The 24387-nt window shown below is 42.4% G+C and overlaps 2 protein-coding genes across 2 annotated transcripts; one reads left to right on the forward strand and one right to left on the reverse strand.

Moving 5' to 3' along the window:
* Positions 1–1838: 1838 nt before the first annotated feature.
* Positions 1839–11748, reverse strand: MTFR2 (mitochondrial fission regulator 2). The gene is made up of 9 exons (XM_018556930.1): positions 11732–11748; positions 10207–10334; positions 8207–8305; positions 6610–6714; positions 4352–4476; positions 4046–4278; positions 3630–3948; positions 2677–2857; positions 1839–1913 (listed from the first exon to the last, which is right to left on the reverse strand). The coding sequence occupies exons 2-9, from the start codon at positions 10267–10269 to the stop codon at positions 1839–1841; spliced, it is 1200 nt and encodes a 399-aa protein (XP_018412432.1). The 5' UTR covers positions 10270–10334; positions 11732–11748.
* Positions 11749–12017: 269 nt separating this feature from the next.
* On the forward strand, positions 12018–22042 carry LOC108787394 (armadillo repeat-containing protein 1-like). Its single transcript, XM_018556931.1, has 5 exons — positions 12018–12190; positions 14710–14801; positions 18953–18968; positions 19192–19266; positions 21805–22042. The coding sequence occupies exons 1-5, from the start codon at positions 12041–12043 to the stop codon at positions 21994–21996; spliced, it is 525 nt and encodes a 174-aa protein (XP_018412433.1). The 5' UTR covers positions 12018–12040; the 3' UTR covers positions 21997–22042.
* The last annotated feature ends 2345 nt before the right edge of the window (positions 22043–24387 follow it).

Consider the following 24387-nt stretch of genomic DNA (forward strand, 5'->3'; position numbering starts at 1 on the left):
AGCGCAACTTATCATCAAACCCCAAAATGTTGTGAAAAATGCACTTTAGTTAAATGTAGTGCCCAAAACACAATAAAATACCAATTTTTTGAAAAATAAAAGATGTTACAACAAGTAAGATACCAAACATGTCCAGGTTAAAAATTGTGTGCATTTCTTAAACGACAACAAAATTCAGTACCCCAAAAAGTCCATAGACGACGCTTTAAAAACCCTTACAGGTCATCCGTTTTGAGATCAGCATAAATATTGGTCCTAGAATTACTGCTCTCACTCTGACGTGCGCAGCGACACCAAACATGTGTAGTGCGACCATCGTTTCCGTAAGTAGGCGCACACGGTGCTTGCGGGGGACTTTACATTTTTTTTAAATTATTTTTACATTTAATTTGAGATTTTTTAAAACTTATTTTACTTTAATTGCCATCACATGAGGGGGCTTACAAGCCCTCTCATGTGATAGCAGATTGGTGGTGACAGGTACTCTTTAAGGTGATACTGGGGGTCTAAAAGACCCCTAGAACCACCTTTACACTTTATATAACCTATTGAAGTGCGGATCACACTTCAATAAATTATTGCTAGGCTTCAGGAGCCCAGCACTGACAGCTATGAGACCTGAAGTGATGCAATACGCATCGCTCCTGGTCCCATAGAACGGGGAGGAAATCGGTGAACAGACATTCGCCGCTCTCCTCTCCAGCTTCCCGCCAACACCCCAGATGCCGGTCCTGGGTCCGCAGGAGGGGCCGTTTACCAGTCCTAGAAGCATTCTGGCAACAGCTGAGTCGCCAGAATCTCTTCTACTGTAAAACCGACAATTGGCTTTACAAATGTAAGTAAAGCTAAAGCAGCCGGGAGTGTTTAAACAGGCACGGTCACGAAGGGGTTAAAACAAGACATACATTGCTACTATATTACATTAAATACCATATAAAACAGAGGAAGGTTTTGTATGCAGTGTCAGAATGCTATTACAGTACTGTATCAAGCAAAATATCTCCAGCACTGTAATAAGAAAAACATGTCCTAATCTATTAGAACCAGTAATAACCATTGTCACATGTGCTTACAAAATAGAAGGCAGCAAACACCTATACAAAGCAGATGATATGTGAAGTGTGGAATAATAATAGTGTGGAATGGCAGTATATAACAGCAAGGATACCGGTTATATTTGGAGCCCAAGTAGAACAGAACAGTAGGTATTCTATGACATAAAGAGAGCATATCATATCATAAAAGGGACCGAAGTGGTACCGGAAAGGTTCATGTCACAATGCTCCGTATTTCCCAATGATTTTACTTTAGGTTTGGTTATTTTGCAGACCAAAAGTCATATAACCCCCACTCCCATTACATAAAAATCAATAAAACTGATAAACTCTTAGGCCTGGTTCACACCTGGGCCTTTTACAGCGCGTCCTACGCTCTGTAAAACGCTCAACATGTGAAAACCAATGTTTGCCTATGGGCATGGTTCCCACCTGGGCGTTTACAGCGCGTAGGAACGCGCTGCAAAACGCCCTACGCCCAAAGAAGTACAGGAGCTTCTTTGGGGCGTATTTGCCGCGTGTATCCATTGGGATACAACCAGGTAGCCCTCGCTACCCTGGTAGCCCTCACCTACCAGGTCGCACGTTTTTTTTACAGCGAATCGCGCATATTCGATACACCTAGGTGTGAACCCAGCCATACAGTAAAGCATATTTAAAACATGTCCACACAGAAGAAAATCCATAGAAGAGACCCAGAGCTTGTTATGAGTTTGTAGACGTGTTTCAATATTTTTTCAGTTAAAAGGAGCTCAATGCAATTCATTGAACACAGGGTTCAGATTATTGAAACACCTGTTTTCTTGGAACTTCTTTCATAGGTCTCTTTCCTATTGGCTTCAGTAGATGGCTCCCAAACTGTGGATAAAAAGATAGTCAGAATTACACAATAAAGTAGACCTGGATTTTAATTAACTATGTTTGAAACTACGATTCTTTATGTTTTTACTAAAACAAAACATTAAGAGAAGGAGGCATGCTGTTGGCACCCGCTTCAGTTGTACTAAGGCTCCATTCACACCTATATTTTAGGCACAATTAGGGATTCCTGTGCCAGGAACTTGCGATTTCCTGCAGCAGAAATCCCTTCATTTGCAAGCGGCAGCTGTCACCTGTTCAAGTTAATGATCGGGTGACAGCTGCTGCATTTGAATACCGGCACACTGCATGTGATCATATGCGATACAAATACACGCTGTTAGGAATCAATCACTATCCCTAAAAACACGATCAATAATCAAAAGTGACATATCATTAAGTTCTTTGGGCACACCGAGGTGCGATGCAGCTGTACTTTGTCTCTCTTTCATGCTATTAAAAAAGTACTGCATGACTTACTTTTTGTTTAAGCACAACACAGTGGTGTAAACGGTTGTGCCCACCTGTGATAAGGCATTGCCTTGTCTTGCGTTTCGGGCTGTGCTGGAAAAAAAAAAAATCAACCAGCACAGCCTGAACACATATGATGAGAACGGGTTCTACAAGGGATAAACCACTGTGAAATGTGTATGTATTGTAGATATGTCATGCATATGTGTTTTCCCCATTTTCCCTTGACCTACTCTTTGAGGCATCCCCAAAATGTATAGAAATGTTCTTGGAATGTATATATACACGGTACCATTGGTGTCTCAGGACTGGAGAAGGGAGAATCTTCATAAGATCTATTTTCCTTGTCTAATGATTCATCTTTATGCCTATGTGCAAACTTCAGTTTCAGTGCATGAGCTATAATAGCTGCAGGGTCATTAAGAGAACGTCTCTTCTTATCTTTTCTTGTTAAAGGTGTACCCCCCGGGGACCTACGGGAGAGGAAAAAAAAAGGAAGAATATTAACATAAACACAGTAGAAAAGACCTGTTGGCCACATGTATGTTTGAAGGACAAACTAACAACTCATCACAACCACCCTACACAGCTCTATAGGCATGAAAAGCAGAGTCTGATTGGTTGATGCGGGCAATAAGAACTGATTGGCTCTAAACTCGACTGCGTCAAAGTTCTGGATCATGGTTGTATAGCGGCAGCATATGACAACATATGGTACCATCATATGACTGTACCTACTATCCTGGACATTTGATACTGAAATAACTACTCCTCTTACACATGTGCAATAATCAGCAGACAAGGGCCTAATTTGCCCAATAGCTGAGCTGTACATGGGCACCTAAAGCACGACTACAGCAAAACTCGTTTTTCTAATTTTGGGTAGTGCAGGCAACAGTTATAAACCTCTCAGGTTTCCATTGCAGTCTGTGTCTTCATTGAGTAAATTGGCTATCACCTTCTAGCCTGGTGACCATTGTCATTGAAACAGAAAGTGATGGGAAATCTAGAATTTTACAGTGGACACCAGTAAAGGGACAGAGGGGAAGTAACCATTGGGTGCATCTGTTTTGGTACTAGCTGTCAAAGATAGGATTTCACCTCTCATCTCGGGTAAAGTTCCACTCACTTCCTATTTTCCATGGAAATAACAGATGGATATAGTGGGTGGGGTTAAACCTTCCAAAACTAGGGGGGGAGGTTTGGCTGAATCACTACTTTTGGAAAATATCAAAAAATCTTTACCTTTCAACAGCACGAAGTCTAATCGAGTTCATATCCTTCAAAACATCCAGCATACTAGGAACATTATTTAAATTGCCTTTTTCTGCCTCATCTACCTCTTTTGGACTCGTCTGTCTGTGAGATGCCTTACGTTCTTTGATGAGATCAAGTGCAGATTTGGCAGAGTTAATCTTAGCAGGTGGAATGGGCAATGGAGGTGGTGGCGGAGGAGGGGGTGGAGCTGGTGTAGACAGCAGGATCTGAGTATTAATGGGTGTTGAGGTTAAAGATGGAGGAGGAAGAGCATTACAAGGGCTACCAAATGACAACGTTTCAGAACCTGCACAAAGAAAGGGAACAAGGCGTTACCAAGTTGTGGCCTAAATGAAAACATTTCTACATAAATTACAAAGTTTTTTTTAACACAAGTAACTTACAAGAATGTGTGTTTCTTGTTTCTTGCATGGCGACAATGGCAGCAATCTGTGCTCTTAGCTGCATCAGCTCATCTTCCAAAGCAGCTATCTTCTGAATTGCATTTTCACTTGGTGCTAAAGGAACATTTTCAGAAACGCTGTTGTTCTGAACCATCATTGACAGTCCTGGGTCCTTTTCACTACGCCTTGCCATGTTGTACCCTCCCGTTGGCATATTTGATGAAAGGTGATGTCTGATGAAAGATGTCATTATTATCATCTGAGAAACACAATGTTGTGAACATAGCACAAAGACACGAATATTACCTAAATCTGGTGCAAGACTTAATATCATCATTCATAAGAAATGGGGCATCAGCCAGAGATGAGATTTCAGGCCTGCAGACTGTTTCTTTCCCTCTAGGTTCCAGTATTTCGGGGACTAAAACGTGCTTTAGAAACAAAATTGACAAAAAGGATCATTATAAATGCATTTAAAGATTTAAAAATGCATACATTAATTTTTAAAAAACCTACAATCATTTTTTTTTTACTGAAAATATATTAAAGTGTATACATCACATTTTGGCTTGCAGTGACAAGGTTTACTTTGAAGTGTATTGTGGGCAAAAGCTTAAAGTGACATTAAAGTCAGAATTTTTTCCCCCCTTTCCAATCCTGCTGTAGGGACTTACCTTACCTAAATGATGCCTCTTGATTCGATCATCTTCTTCTTCTTTACTGTCCTTTTCAGCTCTCCCTCCAGCGCTGGTGCGGGTCTCCGATCCAGTGCTGACTCCTCTGATGTCCCACGGAGTCTGTGCTGGTGCACGCTGCTCCATATACCTACCTTGTGTCTCTACTTGTCTACCGGCCAAACATCTGAAGTGCGCATGTGCCCGCCCCAAGATCCTTTGCGGCCGCCCGAGACTCTCCAGATGTATGGACGGGAGCGCGCGGTGAAGACACAGTTAAGTTTAAACCCTTTTTAAAAGTTTTGGGTTTAAACATTTTTTTTTTTTTTTGCATATATCTACTGCTTGCTAGCAGTAGATATATGCAAAAACCGCTGAGGGTTTAATGACCCTTTAAAACAAACATATGGTGAAATGTGTATGCATTGGAGCTCTGCCCTGAGTGGGTCTTTAAAAATTCTGCAAGTATAGAAAAATACTTGGCGATTCTGCCAGAAACTAAGCCAGCTCCTAAATTTCTGTAGTAGAGTGACAGTGCTGTCTGTGCTGCACTGAAATAACAGGGAAAGGAAAGAAACAGACAGCTCAGTATGGGAGGGACGCTAGTGCTTAGAATAAAAAAGATGGAGTTATGCAGGGCTGTGCTGACAAAGTCTAGCAGAGGAGAACTCGAGCAGGACAGCTTGCAATTAGTAGCCCTGATTCAGTAATTGCTAGATAGGGGAATGGCAGCCGAGTAGGAACGTAGCCTAGAGAAACCAAATCAGAGAAATGCCCAAGTACGGCTTTTCTGGTCAACAAAAGGAATATAGAAAGCATGTTCTGAAGTCTGCACTTATACAAGATGTTTACTTTGAAGCAGCATTTCGGTACTGATATTACTTCGTTCTTTCAAAATCCATGACAGACTAGCTGAGATGTTTTCTTCATCCTGCCCCCCAGGGGGCAAAGTGCATGTGGCACTTTGTCCTGTTTTGCTAGGTGCAGTGGATACAGAGCTATCGTGGTCAACAGCCCCAACTAAGCTTCCCTCCTTGGTCTGTCCACAGTGCTCTGTAAGAGACAAATAGTTGTGATTGACAGCACTGGTCTCCAGCAGCAGGCACACACTCAAGACTAGCGCCACAAAACTCATGCAGGGAGAGGGGAGATGTGTAATGTCACACGCACCTGTGGTCAGTTGCTGTCAAGCCCTCTGAAGCAGCTTCATTATATTTGTTTGATGCAGTGACTGTCGCAGCATCAATTACAATGACGCAGCTATAGACAACTAAGCAGCAACTGGCTGCGGGTGCACTGTCTTCTGGTATCCATTTCCACCCCTTAGAATACGGCGATGCAAAAAAAGGGAACTATAATCATGGCAAAGGAATGAGTACACTCTGAAATCCCCATGCACACAACGCTTTGCAGTGTTTCATCTCTTCAGAACTTTACCAGTACACATTTTACCTAGTCATCAGTGTCATTTTATGTGGAACGATAGAGACTTGGCACCTAAAAATCTGTGTGTGAGGCCAGAGATTTTGTGGGCTTAGACGTAGGGGATTTTTGCTCAGCAAAAAAAAAAATTAAACAACAGTGTATAGGATAGTTTGTCCTGTCTGCTGTCACTTTAAACAAATAGGACTTTCTGACAGACGCACTCACAGCAGATAGGGTGGTTACAACAGAGCTCTGGTAGAGCTCCACAAAGGGAATGCCCACAAATCGGGCTTCATGCAGGGGAGGGGCTGGTAGGCAGTACTAGCAACCAGAAAGATGTGAAATCCTGTAGAAGTATTCCACTTATTTTTACAAAGAAAGATATTTAAACATAAATGAACAGATCTGCAGTTATTTTTTTTATTGCTGATGGGATGATTTCGTTAAGTTGCATTCTTCACAAACCTGGAAATGTGTTCTAGGGCAAGGTTCCAAAGGCAGTAAAGTTCCAATGATTCGTACCACACTGCGAGTCCAGCCATAGTCTTTGCGTTCCAATAATTGCAGATCCTAGATTAGAAACAAAAAGTATAAAAGGGCTAATTTTCTGGATTAGCTTAAAAAACCCTTTGTCCTTTAAGGGGAGCTTTCCCTTCACTTCCTGTCCAGAAGACACAAACAGAAGTGAGGCGAAATCATAAAAGGTTGTCACCAGAAAAAGGCATCCTCATCGGAAGAAAGTTTTGGCCTTATATAGACATTAGGTCAGTTAGAAGGGCAGGTAGATAAAAAAGGAATTGGTATCCTAAGCATAATTGTTACATGTATTAACCACATGTAGTTAACAGAATATTATATCTTTGAATTATTTTGTAGGTGAAGGTCAACTTGGGTTTCTCCTCCAACAAATATTAATTGCTCCTGGCTTGCATTAAGAGCAGGTACTCATGAAGTGTTTGTTGAAGAAACAAACACTGTGGTGATAAATTAACAGCTTATTTTATAAGGCCTCATTTACATGGGCATGCAAGCTGTGCAGAGACCTGCTCCCGGGAGGGACAAGTGCAGCGTGTAATTGCGTGCAGCCGACTATACATCCCGGCTGCACGCAATACAGAGGACACGACTGCATGTGGTTACAGGCCAATCTGAACCTGCATATACATGCAGGTCTGGATGCCTGCAAATTGGACGCAGACAGTCTTCAATGTTTACTTCATATTGAAAAATAACAATTTCACACCAATGTGATATTTATTAAAGGAGAACTATGGGGTTAAGGCTTTTCCCCATAGTTCTCCTTAGGGTAATGGGAGGGCACAAACTAGCGTCCTCCCGTCACCCTAGGCTCAGTATACCGCGAGCTGTAGCTCACGGTATACTGAGACGCCGCAGTATACCGCGATCTGCTTACTATAATGCTTGCCCCATATATCTCTAGTATGATGACTTCCTGGGTCCTTACTTTTCTCATCCAGCAGTGCTTCCTCCCGGGCTAAGCAGTGCTCACGTTATGTTGTGTAAGCGCCATTTAGTGCAGTGATACTCTGAGCCCTGGCAATGTGGGCTGATGCTGCCCCCAGGAACATGTCCATGACAGCCTGGGCTCACAGTAAGTGGGTGAAATGACACTGGCAGTCATTCAATCTGAAAACTGTCAGCATCAAAAGAATTACTGGGTGGACTGCTTTGGATTACAGGTAAATATTGCAGCATCCCCCCCTTCTTTTAATGGGCTGTTATTTTCTAGCTGGAACTTTGCTTTAACCTTATTTGGTAGGTTATGTCTCAGCATACGGAGGACATGCCAGCTTAAATGATTCACTTTTTTTCCAAATGTACATTCAGGTTTTATGCACATATTCTGGGCACAGGTTGACTTCAACTACAATAATGGGGGTCACCTCATATGTAGCCTGATTGTAACAGATCATGTCTAAAAGAAGCTTATCCCAATAATTCATAAACCTATGCACATGTTTTGGGTCACACTAAATGCGTTGAACTTTTGTGATTAAACAACCTGCCCTTAGAGATAACATCAAATTATAAAAACAAATACCTGTAGGTCAATTCCTTGAAATAATACTGGAGGAAGGTGATTTGTTAGAGCGCGAAGAAAACTACGTCTGCTGATATAATTTCCCCATATTGTCACAAGCTGTCACAAAATAACAAAACAAAAACAAACTATTTTAGTTGATGGTTGAGACTTGTTAAGGAAAAAATTATTTTTAGGCAAATTATATACATTATAGCAGTGACTGGCAACTTACGTGACATGGGGGCCACACATAATGTTAGAGACTGTGGGCATGCTAAAGGGGATTGTCAAAAGACTACAGACATGCTACGGGCATGGTTGAAGACCAGGGAGATGCTCAAGGAGATCAAATCAATCAATCAGGGGATCAAATTATTTAGCAAGCAGAATTCAGTTTAATAAGGAAAAATGCTTAAAGAGGAACTCCGGGCAAAAATTGTATTAACCCTTGCAGTGGGGCTACCCCCAATACAATTAGTAGAAGCACTTTAAAGTGGACGTGAACTCAAAAAATGAAAAATATACTATAAGTAACATCTAGAATTGCTAATTGTGTCAATTTGGTAGCCTGAAAATGTTGCCTTTCAACTTGAACGCTACTGAAAAATAATGGAGCACTTCCTAGGCCCTGAGCCTCAAAGCTGTATACTATATCTGCAGTGTGTGGTCATTTTAGGCACTGCAGCCTCTGACTGCTCAAGAGATTTGGTGATGTCACTATTGTGCTGCTCACTGTTCTTTTTGCTGCAGGGAAAGCTGTATCTGAAACCCTGCAGTGCAAACATCTGCTTTTAAATATGCCTCAGCAACTATCAGATCAATAATTAGGGGGTGTGGCTCCAACATGAAAAAGACATTAAAGAGGAACTTTACCCATATCTTTAAAATAACAACAAACACACCTTTAGAAATGTTTACTAATGACAGTCTACAAACACATACTTTGCAGGTTTTGTATTCTTTGCATCTTATTTCTCTTTTCTTCCCCAGTCTTCTGACAGTGGCCATGTTAATTAAGACTGGCCATATACCTATCAACTTTTTTCGTTCAAACCGCAAGCTAGAAGAAAAAAATTGACCCGATTCCTCCATCAACACAAACAGCGTGCCAATTGAGGAATCCCGCTATTCACATTGTATTCTGACAGGGATTGTGGGCAGCTGTCTGAATACCCGATCAGAGCAGGCAGCTCATTGGTTGCCGGCTCTGATTGATCGGAAAAAAATTCCAGTCGGCTCCTTTAATCAGCTGATCGAGGAATGCTGGCTGAAAGGGAGCCGACAGCCCCACACACACTGAAAATTTCCTCTGGTACATTAAAAACTGTCCAAAATTCAACCAGTGTATGGGCACCTTAAGAGCAGTTTACTAGCTCTCCTTTTACTTACTGAAAATCTGCCACATGTGACTAGACATGTGACCATGCACATCTCAGGGGAGGAAATGCCTTTCACTGAGATGAGATTTCCCATCAATGCTCTGCTCATGTAACCTTCCCAGGATGCAATGCTTGGGCACACTGAATTTATTTTGCCCTTTCAAAGCAGGAAGTGAATGCTCTGCAAGTGTCTTCTGACAGTGGCCATGTTTACTAAGGGCAGATTACTGAATCTTTTACTCCCTGGAACTCTGGCACATGTGACTAGGACATGTGACCATGCACATCATCTCAGGGGACAAAATGCCTTTCCCTGAGATGAGATTTCCCAGCAATTCTCTGCTCATGACAAGACAATCTCAGTGTGCATTGCTTTGGCAATCTGAAGTCCTTTTGCATTTCAAAGCAGGAAGTGAATGCTCTGCAAGTGGAAGTATTTCACAATCACAGCATTTTACACCTGACATGTCTATATTATTATTATTCATCATACATAGAGGGATGCATTGGTAGAATTTGATTTTTGAGTGTAAAGGTCTGCTTTAATGGGGAAAAGAGTTGCTGCAGGGAGAGCACAACTAATACTGATGACTGGTATTTTGCCCTCTGCCTGCCTTGTCAGAGACAAGGTATACTTACCCTGTCAGGCGGAATGCCCAGGTAGTCTAAAAGCTGTCTAATAAATTCCAGAAGAAGAGACATTTGATTATCCAGAGGAAGACCGATCCCTAAAAACTTTTCAAGAACCTTCACATTCTGTGTTCCTTCTGAAAAAGCAGAACAACTGTCAGTTTATAAAATGGAAAGAATGGAACTCATGCAGTAAATATTTAAAACCTTACCGACCACCAACAGTAGATGCAGACAGATAGGCCGAGCCAGCTGTCACTCACGCAGCTGGGTGGATCCAGACAGTATCCTAGACAGCAATAGCTTGCTATATAATGAGCATTGGGTCATAAAGGAGAACTATGGGGTTAAGTATTTTCCCCATAGTTCTCCTTAGGGTAACGGGAGGACACAAACTAGCGTCCTCCCGTCACCCTAGGCTCAGTATACCGCGAGCTGTAGCTCGCGGTATACTGAGACGCCACAGTATACCGCGAGCTGCTGCTCGCGGTATACTGAGACGCCGCAGCGGATCACGACAATTGTGCCGGGATCCGCCCAGCTGCGTGACTGACAGCTGGCTCTGCCTATCTAAAGGCAGAGCCAGCAGTATCCGCCCCCTCCCACGTCCGTTCCGCCAGTCAGCGCTGGCAGATCGGAGCGGGGAGGGGGGAATCCAGCCCCTCCCATCACGGCAGAGAGCAGTGACAGAATCAAGAGGTGAGCGAACGCCGGTATGTGTTCGCTCACCTCCCGATCTACTGAGCCGACCTGTGACAGTCTTATTGTCACAGATCGGCTAGAACTATGAGGTGAGTGAAAATCACTCACCTCATAGTTCTCCTTTAATATATGTCCTCCCATGACCTTTAAAGAGATTATATATGGGGAAAAACACTTAGCCCATAGTTTTCCTTTAAGCTTTGAAAATGAAAGAGAAGGTGATTGGTTACTAGTGCTCCAGATTCTGTCTGCTTCAGTTTTGATAACTTGCCCTCTCAGTGTATTGTACAATTGACTTCTTTTTGGGCAGAATTGCTTGTTTTTGGCCGCATAGACTTCAACGGGAACATCTAAATGCCATGTTGCGTCTAACAACCATCTCCACCTCTAACTAGTAGCTTGTGTTCCACTGGCTAAAATAAAACTGCTCAAGCCTGAGAAACACGTTTCAAAAAACACACTTCACGCTGCGCAAACACACGTTTGCATGCAGTTTCTTTCCGGGTTGCCCGTTTAAGCAATGGGCTGCTGCATGCGTGACAAACATTTTCATGTGCATTTGATATATACGTTTTACCAGCCCCAATTGGGGTGCCATTAACAAGTTATGGCACCGTAAACGCATCCAACGTTTTTGACATGTTGCATGAACACGTGCACTTTTACCCAATACTAAGGTATGAACTTGGGTAAAAATGCTGACACTGAAGTGTGAATGGGGGCTTCATATGGAACGTTTGGAGCCCTACAGGAGGATTATCTGAGAACACTCCAAGCGACGTGATTGTGTTCCTCCTAAGACAATACCGGGTGTATACTGTAGGATTCTTACCGACACCGGAAGCCCCCCGTCCCCGCACGATGTCTATATAGTCGCTGGACAGTCTGGACACTCCGAGCTCCTCTCACCTCTCCGCTGATCAGGAAACAGCACGAGACTCATTCAAACTCAGCGCCGCGAGATCACACGCAACACCCTGATTGGCCAGTTCTCCGCTGCATCCCCATGTGATGGCGGAACGAGCCAATCGGCTACTACTAGTAGCCCTGCACATTGGAACAGGTAACGGTTGCGGTGCAGCTGGGATACCTGCCTTCCGCCTTCACATTCCGACACCTGTGAAAACGTTCTATCCGTGGAATGGATGCCGTGTCTGTGGTCAGCCATCTGAGGAGCCTGGCGTCCGAGCCCCGGAACAGAGCTGGGATCGTGAATGATAAGAGCTGCCTGGCAGGGCTCATCCTCCTTCTCAGCCACCAGGATCCAAATGTAGTGGAGGGCGCTCTACAGGTCAGGGGAGCAGCATGCTTTGTAACAGGGCTTCAGGAAAACCCATTGTTGAGCGCACACATGTTATATTGTTTTCATGTTGATATTATAGTTCTTAGGGTCACCACATATGTTACAATCAACATTAGATTTACCAAAACTATGTGATGAGGTTAGGCTTGGTGTGTGAACCCAGTTTGCCCAAGCCCACTCAAAACTGTGACTTAAAGCTCCGCCCAATAAGTTGCAAAAAGTGCGCTCACTGCCCTACAGTTCTGCGTCACAGAGGGGCAGGGAATGCCCCTGCCGCAACTGATTGGGCTGGTTGGAGAGAGTGGTGGTTACAGTTCTGAGCAGGCTTGGCCAAACTCAGGTGACTTGGGTTCACAGCAAGCCCAGGCTCATAACTACCACCCTAAACTATCCAATCAGTTTGTATCCAATCAGCAGGCCATTGCATTAGGAGTAGGCAACCTCGGCACTCCAGTTGTGAAGAAACAACAAATCCCATAATGCCTCTAGGAGCCATGCCTGTGGCTGTCTGTCTGTCTTGCAATGCTTCATGGGATTTGTAGTTTCACCACAGCTGGAGTGCTGAAGTTGCCTATCCCTGCAATACATAGCTGTTGGTAGATATTAAGGAGATTGGCCATTTACATGAAAGCTTGTGTGGTGAGCCTAATCAAGTTACATTGAAGTGAAGTGAGTTACACTCAAATCAAATTCTACCAATGGATCCCTACTATGTATGGTGATTAGTAATAACTAATGTCAGGTGTAAAATGCTGTGATTGTGAAATACTTACACTTGCAGAGCATTCACTTCCTGCTTTGAAAGGGCAAAATGACTTCAGTTTGCCAAAGCAATGCACACTGGGTTTGCCTTGTCATCACAACACACACACCTTTTAGAAATGTTTAGTAATGACAATCTACACACACATCTAGATAATTGCCGGCTTTGTATTCTTTGCATACGTTATTTTTCTTTTCTTCCCCAGTCTTCTGACAGTGGCCATGTTTTCAAGGGCAGATTACTGAATCTTTTACTTCCCGGAAATCTGGCACATGTGACTAGGACATGTGACCATGCACATCATCTCAGGGGAGCAAAATGCCTTTCCCTGAGATGAGATTTCCCAGCAATGCTCTGCTGATGACAAGACAATCTCAGTGTGCATTGCTTTGGCAATCTAAATCCTTTTGCATTTCAAAGCAGGAAGTGAATGTTCTGCAAGTGTAAGTATTTCACAATCACAGCATTTTACACCTGACATGTCTATGTTATTAAACCTCATACATAGAGAGATGCATTGGTAGAATGTTATTTTTGAGTGTAAAGGTCTGCTTTAAGGTAAGTAATCTCCTTTATTAGATCATCCTAGTAAAACAAGCATATATTTTTTTCAGCTGAAATTTGACATTTACTGCTTGACCTCACATGCTTTCTACCAAGTCTCAAGTCCATATTAGTCATCTATAAGAGTTTTGTAGCTGTCTAGGAAAGTGTACAAAAAAACATTACTGGTGCAGTGCATGTACCTGTGCTTGTGTTCTTTGGCAGTATGCTGAATCCTAGGCCCAGGCTATATACAGGACCTTGACTCTCTAACATGAGTTTTAAATGAATCTTTTTGCCATTTTATACTTTTATAAGTCATGCATAAGAACAGACACTCTAAGATACCTGTAGACAAATCCATCCAGCACCAGACTCTTGTATGCTTGGCCTTTTTATTGGCCAGAAATTCCTCTACTTAATAGTGCAAGACCTTTCCTGACTCCCTGGCAGAACTTCTGTGACTGCCTTCTCCTATTCATTGAGAGTACCCTTACTGGCATCTGAGGCATTCTTAATGGCCCTGACTTCATGGCTAGGGTGTGTAAAAAGTAATTCCTGACAATTATGGCAGCTAGTCATGTGACTAGATTTCTAGGCATTTGCTCAGATGCTTCCTGTCAAAAATAAGGGGTACTTTGTTGCAACTGGGACGGGCCTGAGATAAGAGCAGGGAAGGTTGTTTAAGGCCCCGTTCACACCTGACCGTTTTGTAGCGTGTCCTACGCCCGACGAACGCTCTACAAAACGGTCAAAAATATCAATTGCATTGTAGTCAATGCCCTCGTTCCCACCTCGCCGTATTTCCGCCCGTCCCTAACGCCCTACAAAACGGCCCACGCCTGAAAAGGTCCCGGGACTACTTTGGGCCGTTTTGTAGGGCGTTTTCCATTGGGATACAGCCAAGTAGCCGTCAATCGCGCGACCGCCGCGCGTTTTTTTACCGCGAATCGCGGTAAAAAAAAAACACGCGACAGTCGCGCATATTAACAATACGCCTAGGTGTGAATGGGGGCAAAGGCATTGGATGCTGTCTTCTAAACAGTGGAGGATAGGAAGCTGTTCTGTCCTATCCATCCAATCCAACATTAATAACCCTAAGTTTTTTTTTTTGTTTTGTTTTTTCCTTATGTGCTTTAAGCCACTTTTCAATTTTGGTGCTTTGTATTGCAAATGTTTTTTTGTTGTTCTTCCAAAACAGACAATTTGCTATTTGTGTGAGAATGCTCATCACTGTGAAATTATGAGGCATGAACTTGGTATGATGGTGAGTTTGGAGAACATAAGAAGCAGGTAAATTGAGTATTATATATACACGCCATGAGTTATGCATATATGATGTGTAGTTCTCCATATTTGCGGGATTTTTGTCAATATATTACAAAGGATGACTATCTTATTGGTAGCTTACATAAACTGCACTCTTGTTCCAGTAACTAGCTCGCAGACAACTACAGAGGCCTGTAAAAGTTGGCATGGGGAGTGGTGTTGGGGGTTTGCTGGGGTGAGCAATGAAGGTCTCAGATTTTCACACTCCTGTAAAGGCAGTTGAATAGTGGAACCAGGAAGAACTCCAGCTGATTTACTTCCTGCTCCAGTACACAAAGGGGAATTTATTAAAACTGGAGCAGCTGTGCATGGTGACCAATCAGCTTCTTTCATTTTCAAATCTTAACTGAACAAACTGAAGGGACAAGTTGATTGGTTGCCCTGGGCAAGTGCTCCACATTTTGTCTGCTCCAGTTTTGATAAATTCCCCTCTGAGGGGGGAATTTATCATAGCAATTGCGAGTGTTTGAACTTGCACGGAATATATTTGCACCAGATTTATGATCCTAGTGTAATGTTGCTAAATTAGGTTTTAATAGACTCCCAGAAAGAAGACTTGTAACTCCAGGCAAAAAGCTTACCTGTCGCTTCTTGAAGAAGTGGTCATGGGGACTTCTTAAGTAGTGATTGTTTTGTTAGGTAATGCTCCAGTTTCAGACAGCCGCAGGACAAGTGCAGATGAAAACAGGTGTAAAACACGTGCAGTTGGAAAAGTAGTGCAAGCTCAGGTCAAAACAGGTGCACATGTTAAAAGACAGATTTGCACATAAAAAAAAAATGATCTAAGAGGCTAAAACTGTCACAATTGCTTTGATAAATTCCCCCGTGAGCATTTAGCTTGGTGGGATGTCAGATGGGCAATGGAGAGATGAGAAGATTCATTTATGAACGTTGAGAACTGCAAATGATCAGTTTAACTGAAAATTTGCAGATATGTTTTTGTAATCTGTAAATAATTATTTGGTTCATGATTTCTGTTTGCCTGGATTCAAAAAGAATACAATTCTCTATTAATCAAACAATTCTGAAAGTACCCCAATGTGCCCTTTAACCCACTTCAAATGCTTACTGCACTTGTTCCCATTTGGAAAGAATTTTGTGTAACTGGTCTACATCCACTGTGGATCCACCAGTGGCTCACTGTACAATTGAAGCAATAGGGCTGTAGATGGAGTTTTTGGTTTTAAGGATCTTACTGATCTGCAGTTGGGATCCCTTTCACGAAAACCGTTATTACTGATGGGCCCTACCCTTTGTGGGATCATCTCCTTAGAAGGTGACATGGATTTAGTTGGACAACATCACCATGATGGCATTCCTCTACCATCTTGGAGGAACAGGAGATCTTGCTATGAGGAGATTGTCTTGATCCTGGCTTGGATGGAATTTTGTATTCTAGTCCTGTCCAATGTGCTCATCTCAAGTGTGGTCTAATGGAGGTCAGGTGTCTTTGACTGGTTGCTTGTGGACATTGTGGGGAACACACCTAGGTGTGTTCAAGGAACTGCAATGCAGACAGATGTCATCAGAAACTCTGCAGAAGTTAGAGCAGTGATTAACCCCTACTGTGCTGCGTGTTGTGTGTATGCCCTGTGCGTATGTGTAATCCGCTGCATGTTGTGCTGTGCGTGTTGTGTCGTTTGTGCTATGCCCGGTATTGGTCCAGCAAGAGAATGATTAGTTTGTACCCCAAAGAAGCTCCTGTACTTCTTTGGGCGTTTTGCAGCGCGTTCCTACTCGCTGTAAAACGCCCAGGTGGGAACCATGCCCATAGGCAATTATTGGTTTTTACATGTTGAGCGTTTTACAGCGCGTAGGAACGCGCTGTAAAATGCCCAGGTGTGAACCATGCCTCAGTCATAGCCAGTACGTGGGCTACGATTAAGGCCCAGTTTGGGGGCTGAAACATGTAAGCGTTTGTTTGCTGCTGTTATGCCTTTTTACAAATAAAGTACTGGATGGATGGATCCCCTTGCGAGTGCCGGTTTTTGACCTAGACCTGATCAGTGTCCTGTTTTTCCTTTCTTCTCCAAAAACATGCTGGAGTGGGTTTTGTACCACCTTGTATTGGTTAACTGCAATGTAGTCTTGAGGGGCCCAAGGAACTGGTTGCCCTAACTAGCCAGTCTTGTAAAGCAACAAATGTGCCAAACAGAATTACAAATCAATAGGCAGGTAAAATGGTTCATATATGTATTTGAACATTATATTTACCTGATTGTCTATCTGAGTTCAGTTTTAAACTGTTATATTTCTATTTGGCACATTCTATTGGCACATTCTATCTCGGTAAAAGTTCTTGCTAGTGGAAACTTTACAAATCTTTTTCAAAGGTAAAACAGTACAAATACAGGCAGTCCCCGGGTTACATAGGGACTGTAGGTTTGTACTTAAGTTCAATTTGTATGCAAGTTGCAACCGGTACATTTTTTTAAGTGTAACTCCAGCCAAAATAACATTTGTTAGTTTTGGATAGCATAAGGAAGGGTCATGTTTGTTTTGCTGTCTGTTCCTGTTGTTCAGAAGATAATAATATAAAAACATTTTTTTATTTTAAAATGACACACCAAAAAAAGTTTTTTTTTTTATTTTATAAACTTTATTTTTTTTTTAAATTTGCATTTTTAAATTTTTATTTTTTTAAACTTGTAATTTTAATGCTCTGAGCAATAGCCAGCCTGCTATTGGATATTTCAAATTGCAATAGCAGGCTGGCTTTTGCATCTGCCTGCTGTCAATCAGCAGAGGAGGGGCCTGAAGGAGAAAGTTCTCTATCGGGTCCCCCCATGCTGATTGACAGCAGGCAGTGGGCGGGTGCAATAGCCAGCTTGCTATTGGCTATTGCCATTTACAATATCCAATAGCAGGCTGGGTATGGCTCCCAACCTGCAGAGGAGGCGGGGCAGAGGAGCCGCGGCCGGACCGGGGAAGAGAAGCCGACAGACCGGGGAAGAGGCCGGGACAGCAACTGAGGTACGGGAGGCAGTGGCGGAATGCAGCGGTCTGTGTCCCCGCTGCCTCCACTAACACAGGCGGGGAGAGCAGCGCCGATTTGAAGGGACACAGGCTGCTGCAGCCACAGTTCTCCTAAATGTACCGGCAGGTGCCGGTACATTTAGGAGAACTGTGGACCCCGGTTCGTAAGTACGGATTGTCCGTAATTTTTCCCTTTCTAGTTATTTTTGTCCTTTCTGTGTTTTTTTTTTTTTGTAAACCGTGATGTATACTGGGGAATTAGTTTTTAAACCATTTCTCTGGCTTGTGTTTCCAATGACTTTAGTACATTTTTTTTCTTGCTGTTGTTGTTACTGGTTAGGCAGTCTTAAAATGTTTGAAGAATCTAGAGTGTGTGCCTAAGTACGTGGTGAGACTTTAAAGGTTTTGTATGGAATGCTTGGCCTCCAGGAGCAGGGGCGGGAGATTGTATTTCTGGAAAACCATCACCTAGAGGATTTTACACCGCAAGTTGCCCCAATCTATGCAAATCACCCACATGTACATTGTATGAATTTAAATGCTAAATGTACAAAAAGAATGTTAAAAAATGAATACAACAAGAAAATGTTCAAAAAGAATGCACTCTAATGTCCCTGATTTAAATTGTGGAGAGTAAATTCTTAGTACTGTAGTTTTATAATAAAGCTGTGCAATGACCCTTTAGCAATACTTGTACAATCAGCCACACAAAACCGGTATCCATAAAATCCAGCTTTATTGTGATAAGTTCCAGATAGGATCCACGTCAAACATGTATAGCAAATACACCACCACAGCATCTCTCCCACTTCAACACCTGTCACGCGTTTCACCACCTGGGCTTAATCATAGAGGCCTCTTTGATTAAGCCCTAGGCGTTGAAACGCGTGACAGGTGTTGGAGTGGCAGAGATGCTGTGGTGGTGTATTTGCTATACATTTTTGACTTGGATCCTATAACAATAAAGCTGGGTTTTATGGATACCAGTTTTGTGCGACTGATTGTACAAGTATTGCTAAAGGAGTGGGAGCACACTATAGCCTGCACCCGGTCTATACATTGACTGATAGTCGGAGGAGGATTTGGACAGATGAGTCCTGGTGTCTTTTCTCCAATGACCCTTGTTTTATTTCATATAGTCAAGTGAAAAAGAAGGTACGCCCTATTTGAATTCTATGTATCGGAACATAATAATTATCTAAACGTTAGCGGGTCTTAATATTGGGTAAAATAAGTAAAAACAATTAGGTAAAATTGTAAAAGAAATAATGACCCGGTGTAATATGTCATGTGTTATTCATCTGTGGGACCTGCTAAGGGCCAGATGATTTTTTTTTTTTTTTTTTTTTTTTTTTTTTTTTATTTTTTTTTTTTACAGTGTTTAACATCGGCAATTGCAGAAACCAAAGTGCTGAAAGCACAGCAAGTGATAAAGAATGAATCGGGCAAAGAGGTACAATTTCTACACCACATATAAATCTGTAATGAAATTCATTTTAGAATGATCATAACGGGAAATTGTGAATGAAGTGGGGTTGGTCCATTTCCTTAAATCATTTACTGAGAAAAATGGCACAGCTGATATTTGTGTGGTGTGCATGTAATATCTGGGATCTCTCACAGTTGCTGCACACGAGTCTTTCTAGGTTGTAACAATCTGGTATGTGTGCACCTATATCCTATTGTGATTGTGTTGCGGTCACTTTTCAGGGATTGGTCAACACATTGAAGCTTAATGTATCAATGTCATAAAATTGTGTGTGTATACAGTGTAACAGGGCTGCAACAACTAATTGATGCTAATGAGACTCATTGTCAACGATTCGCATTATCAATTAGTTGATTTTGCTTTTTTCCTGGGCTCTGTGTCCCCTCCAATATCTGCTGCACCCAGACACAGACCCCTGCACCCGGTCCCCAGCAGTGAGGTGAGGAGAGCTCCGTAACTAAATGTCCCTCCAGCCTCACCCCACCTTCACTGCCTCTGCTCTGTCCACTGCATGCGGGACACAGAATGCTGCAGTGGGGAGGCAATACCGCTATCAGCCGCAATGCTTCTCCGTGCCACCCCTGTCGGCCTCCATGCTCTCCCCCTGTGCTACTGCTGTGTGTGCCACCGCTGTCCACTGCCTCCCATGCCTCCGCCAGACTTGTAACCAGCGGTAGAAAGTCGGCAACAAGTCTACCCTCCAGCGACTGGGAGCAATTTCCTATTGGCGATTTTTGTAAATGGCTATTGCAGCCACCCACTACCTGACATCAGTCAGCAGAGGAAGACCTGAAGGAGAACTTTTTCCCTCCTCTGCTGATTGACAGCAGGCAGTGGGCGCGTGCTATTGCTCCCAGCGACTACCTTCTGTGTTTACATTCCCCAGCTAAAGATATTGAAGTGGAAAGGTGACACTAGGGGTCTAATAGATTAGACATTATATTGGCTTGGAGTTTTTCAATGCAGATTATTTTAAATCAATTAAACTAATTAAATGCCTAATATAAAACATACAATTATTTTAAAAAAAAATTGAGAAAAAGTAGTTTTGGCCTGAAATTCTGCTGTGGGATATGCATTGCGGTGCCATTCATTTCAATGGCACCCCAAACACACCTCCTTGCCCGCACTGGACCGTGTGGTACCACAATGCCGTGCATTCCAGTACAGTTCGATTGCAAAAAAATGTGTATGCATTTTTATTCTGAAGCAAACTTTGTAACACTCCATTTGTGTATTTTAATCTAAAAGACTATTGTTTGTTTTCTATCCGATTTTAATAAAAAAATGATTGGCCAACTAATCGATTTATGAAAATAATTGTTAGTTGCAGCCATAATATATATAAGACTTTTTTTTTCTTCATTTTAGAGAGTTGGGAATGATTAAAGGCTGTTTTTTTTTTGGTTTTTTTTTTGCCATTTTTAATCTCATTCAAGGTTTTTACCTTTTTACTCTCTGTCCTATAGATACAACAGGAAGTACGAGGAAATCTGCCTTTCTCTCTTTCAGACCCAGTAAAAGTAGTGACCAGAACTAATAGAGTGGGTCTCCCTAGAAGAGCTACTAGAGCCATAAACCGAATGAATGTCTATCTGGTGGGCTGGATACTAGGGTGGGAGCTGTGTGTGGCAGAGTGTAGACACAGCCAGTGGCATGAATACTAGGGTGTGAGCTATGTTGCCAGAGTGTAGATATAACCGGTGGCATGGATACAAGGATGTTGGCGATCTTGACAGAGTGCCGATGTCACTGGTGACAAGGATTCTGGATTATGTGGTTGGGCTAGTCTTGCTGATCTTTCTTCCTGAACTTCAGTTTCTATGTGTGAGCAGGAACCCTAAACCTTCACAAATCAGTGACTTTTGGAAATGCACGCTCTATGGATTTGTTTGCTTAGGTCTAATAAAATCTAAACATACCCCCCTTTGGCAATCCCTGCAGTGGCTTCCAATAGCCCAAAGGATTAAAGTACAAATATTAACAATGACTTGCAAAGCCATCCACAACTCTGCCCCCAGTTATATCTCAAACCTTGTCTCAAAGTATCGCCCTAACCGTCCCCTCCGCCCTTCAAAAGACCTTCTTCTTTCCAGCTCCCTCGTTAACTCCTCCCATGCTTGCCTTCAAGACTTCACTAGAGTCTCTCCCTCCCCCTGGAACTCTTTATCCCCAACCTGTCCTTCTATCTCCCACTCTAACTGCCTTTAGGCGATCCTTCCTACCTAACCACTCAACCATCACGTTCTCAAACAATTCATCCCCACACAGCTACCTCCTCATGTATCACTTGCCCCTCTATTTTAGATTGTAAGCCCCCAGGGGCAGGGCCCTCCTTACCGTCTTGAATTGTATTGTAATGTTTTCCTTATATTGTAAAGTGCTGCACAAACTGTTGGTGCTATATAAATCCTGTATAATAAGTAGGGCTGGCAACATTCTTTTGTACTGAAAACAATACATTGTAGGTAACGTACACTATGTGATGCTTTCTCCATATAGGTGTATCTCCCAATGCCAAGTGTAAGTCTTCCGGTTGAAAAGAATTCATGCTTACCAGACTATTTACCAGAAGAAGAAAGTCCTCAGAAGGACATAGAGAAAGCTCTAGCTCGGCCAGCATTAAAGGAGGAGAACAGTGGAAGCTGGTTTAATGCTGCAGCAAATTTCCTCAGTAAAACCTTTTACTGGTGATTCACAAACCCTGGATGTCATCGCGTGTCTCAAGTATTTACTTGTCCTGTCTTGTCTCTCTATAGTTCCTGTGGTATATATGGTTTTTTTTTTTTACATAGTCATATACACTAGAACATTAGTTTTTAGTCTTTTGATCTGTAGAAATGTTGAAAGATATTCATAGGTTTCCAAGAAAGATTTCTACGTGTAAAGTACTGTATAGAGTAGAGGGTGCATTGAGTATTTCTCTGCTGCGACTGTATTACATGACCCTGGTAAAAACCTCTTTATTGACCATGAAGTATCATGGACTCTGCTGCTTAAAGGGCAACAGCCATAGATTAGTCACATTTAGTGATATAAAAAACTGGTAGCTCTTATGTTGGTAACATAAAGTGTGTATGTCATGAAAAAAGTAAACCCAAGTTTACATTTTAATACAAAAAGGCTTAATATTTGTTGGTAAATAAGTTGCAAAACGCACATAAAGAGCTTTACCACTTTATTAATGTAATGCTGTAAATAATCGACCTCTAATGCTACCATGAAAGTTTTGTGAGTGGAATTAAGCAGACCAGGTCTAATGAAAACGACAATTTGGGCCCCAGTGGGTAAATAGTGTTGCATCTCATTATGGCAGATTTAGTTTAACTTCAGGCAAACAGCTGAATACAAAAGTCAGAACACCTACGGTATAAGTAAGTTGTCACACCTGCCAAAAGATTTGTTCTCTGTTCAGCCAGTCTTGTGATGTGATCTAGACAATTCTGGCAAATAGTACAGCCAGTGATTGTGCCTACTCTGCAGGTAAGCCGTACATCCTGTTTTAGGACCCACTCCAAGCCTTTAACTGGACAATGAACGATCAGAAGGACACTAATGAGGTCTCAGCTCTGTCCTCCTGTCTGGAGCTTCCAGTGTTTTATAGACCATACTGTGTGTTGCAATAGAGCGAGATGTGCTTCCACTCCCCTTCTGAAGTCTAAATGCGGCTGTGCAAGGCATTACAAAAGACAGATTCAGGTGCCTATGCTTGCTGTATGTAATAATCTATTTTGAAAACACGTTTTAGCTGTAAAACATCTCTAAATTCATTCCGTGGAATTCTTTCTAGACAACTGATAAAATACAGGCTTGTATTTCATATATGCACAGCTTGATAATGGAAATTGAGGAACTTAACCCTGCACCTGTTTCATAATTGCCTCTGAAATCGCTGGAGAGAATATGATGATTTTTTTTATTTTAGAATACTCCATTGGGCAATAGCACTTACTGTGTCAGTATGTCTGTCTGTATTTGTTTTCTTGTCATAGCACCTGTGAAACTTGTACAAAATGTCTGCTTGAATAAAAATGGAAAACCTTACAGGTGCATCTCTTCAATTCTGTGATAGACTGGATTAGCATTATTCCAAAGCAAATCTGTGTTCTGTTGTGATCTTCTATATGTAGGAGTCATGTCTATGAGTAGACAACACTACCGTGTTTCCCCGAAAATAAGACACTGTCTTATATTTTTTTTTTTTGCCCCCGAAAAAAGACACTAGGTCTTATTTTCGGGGGATGTCTTATTTTTACCTGACTGCAGCTGTCTGGATCTCTCCGCTCTGATGCCGTCCAGGGAGCCACCAGTCAGAAGTTCCCTGACCTCACTTCGACCCGCGCTGTGCCTGCTGGGAAATGTAGTTTTCAGCAGCAGACAGGTGTGCAGGCGGGGGAGCTGCGACAGGTCTTGACATGTAAATTTCCATTATATGTCCAGCTACCCCGAAAATAAGACCTAGAGCTATCTTCAGGGATTTCTGTAATATAAGATCTTCCACCGAACTAGGTCTTATTTTCGGGGTAGGTCTTGTATTACTGAAATCCCTGAAGATAACGCTAGGTCTTACTTTTGGGGAAGCACGGTAGATGTCTGCCATTACCTTTTTAAAACAAAAACAAAAAAACATCTGTGTGTCTCTGGTTTTGTTTCACTTCGGTACTGCTTCTTGACTGATTTCCACCAACTCTCTTCCCTCTGCCCATTAAGCCTGCCCTTGCTGTCCACTACGAAATTTGGAAAATTCTAGGGTAGATGTCATTGCCCTTCCCCCTCATAGGTGTTTGTTTGGTCCTGACGAGTCAGCCACTTAGACCTGGGTACTGTCAAAGAGGGGTGTTGCCTGTTGTCCCTCCCAGAGGCCCTGCTCTGTTAGAGAAACAGAGTTGTGAGACAGCGAAGGAGCGTAATTTGGGGAGAATAATTTGCTGGGGGGCTATTGGCAAAGAATGTCACATTGCCTTGAAAGGAGCCAGTGTCTCTTAAAATACAGTGAAAAATGCATAAAGAAAACAGAGTTGGGTTATTTTGTGTGCTCGCCCATTGAAACTGCCTGCATAGGCCCTTTTACCTGCTGTAGCATAT

This window comes from Nanorana parkeri, unplaced genomic scaffold, assembly GCF_000935625.1.
Source record: "Nanorana parkeri isolate BGI_ZX_2015 unplaced genomic scaffold, ASM93562v1 scaffold259, whole genome shotgun sequence".
Lineage (NCBI taxonomy): Eukaryota > Metazoa > Chordata > Amphibia > Anura > Dicroglossidae > Nanorana > Nanorana parkeri.

Bases quoted from the DNA above. Each gene is read 5' to 3' on its own strand.
- MTFR2 (XM_018556930.1), bottom strand. From the start codon at position 10,269: ATGTCTCTTCTTCTGGAATTTATTAGACAGCTTTTAGACTACCTGGGC. The intron at 4,477-6,609 runs GTTTGTGAAGAA...TTGTTTCTAAAG, and splicing joins GCCCTAGAACACATTTCCAG to CACGTTTTAGTCCCCGAAAT. The intron at 4,279-4,351 runs GTAATATTCGTG...ATCTTTCATCAG, and splicing joins AAGTCTTGCACCAGATTTAG to ACATCACCTTTCATCAAATA.
- LOC108787394 (XM_018556931.1), top strand. From the start codon at position 12,041: ATGGATGCCGTGTCTGTGGTCAGCCATCTGAGGAGCCTGGCGTCCGAG. The intron at 12,191-14,709 runs GTCAGGGGAGCA...CTTCCAAAACAG, and splicing joins TAGTGGAGGGCGCTCTACAG to ACAATTTGCTATTTGTGTGA. The intron at 19,267-21,804 runs GTACAATTTCTA...TTCTCCATATAG, and splicing joins AGAATGAATCGGGCAAAGAG to GTGTATCTCCCAATGCCAAG.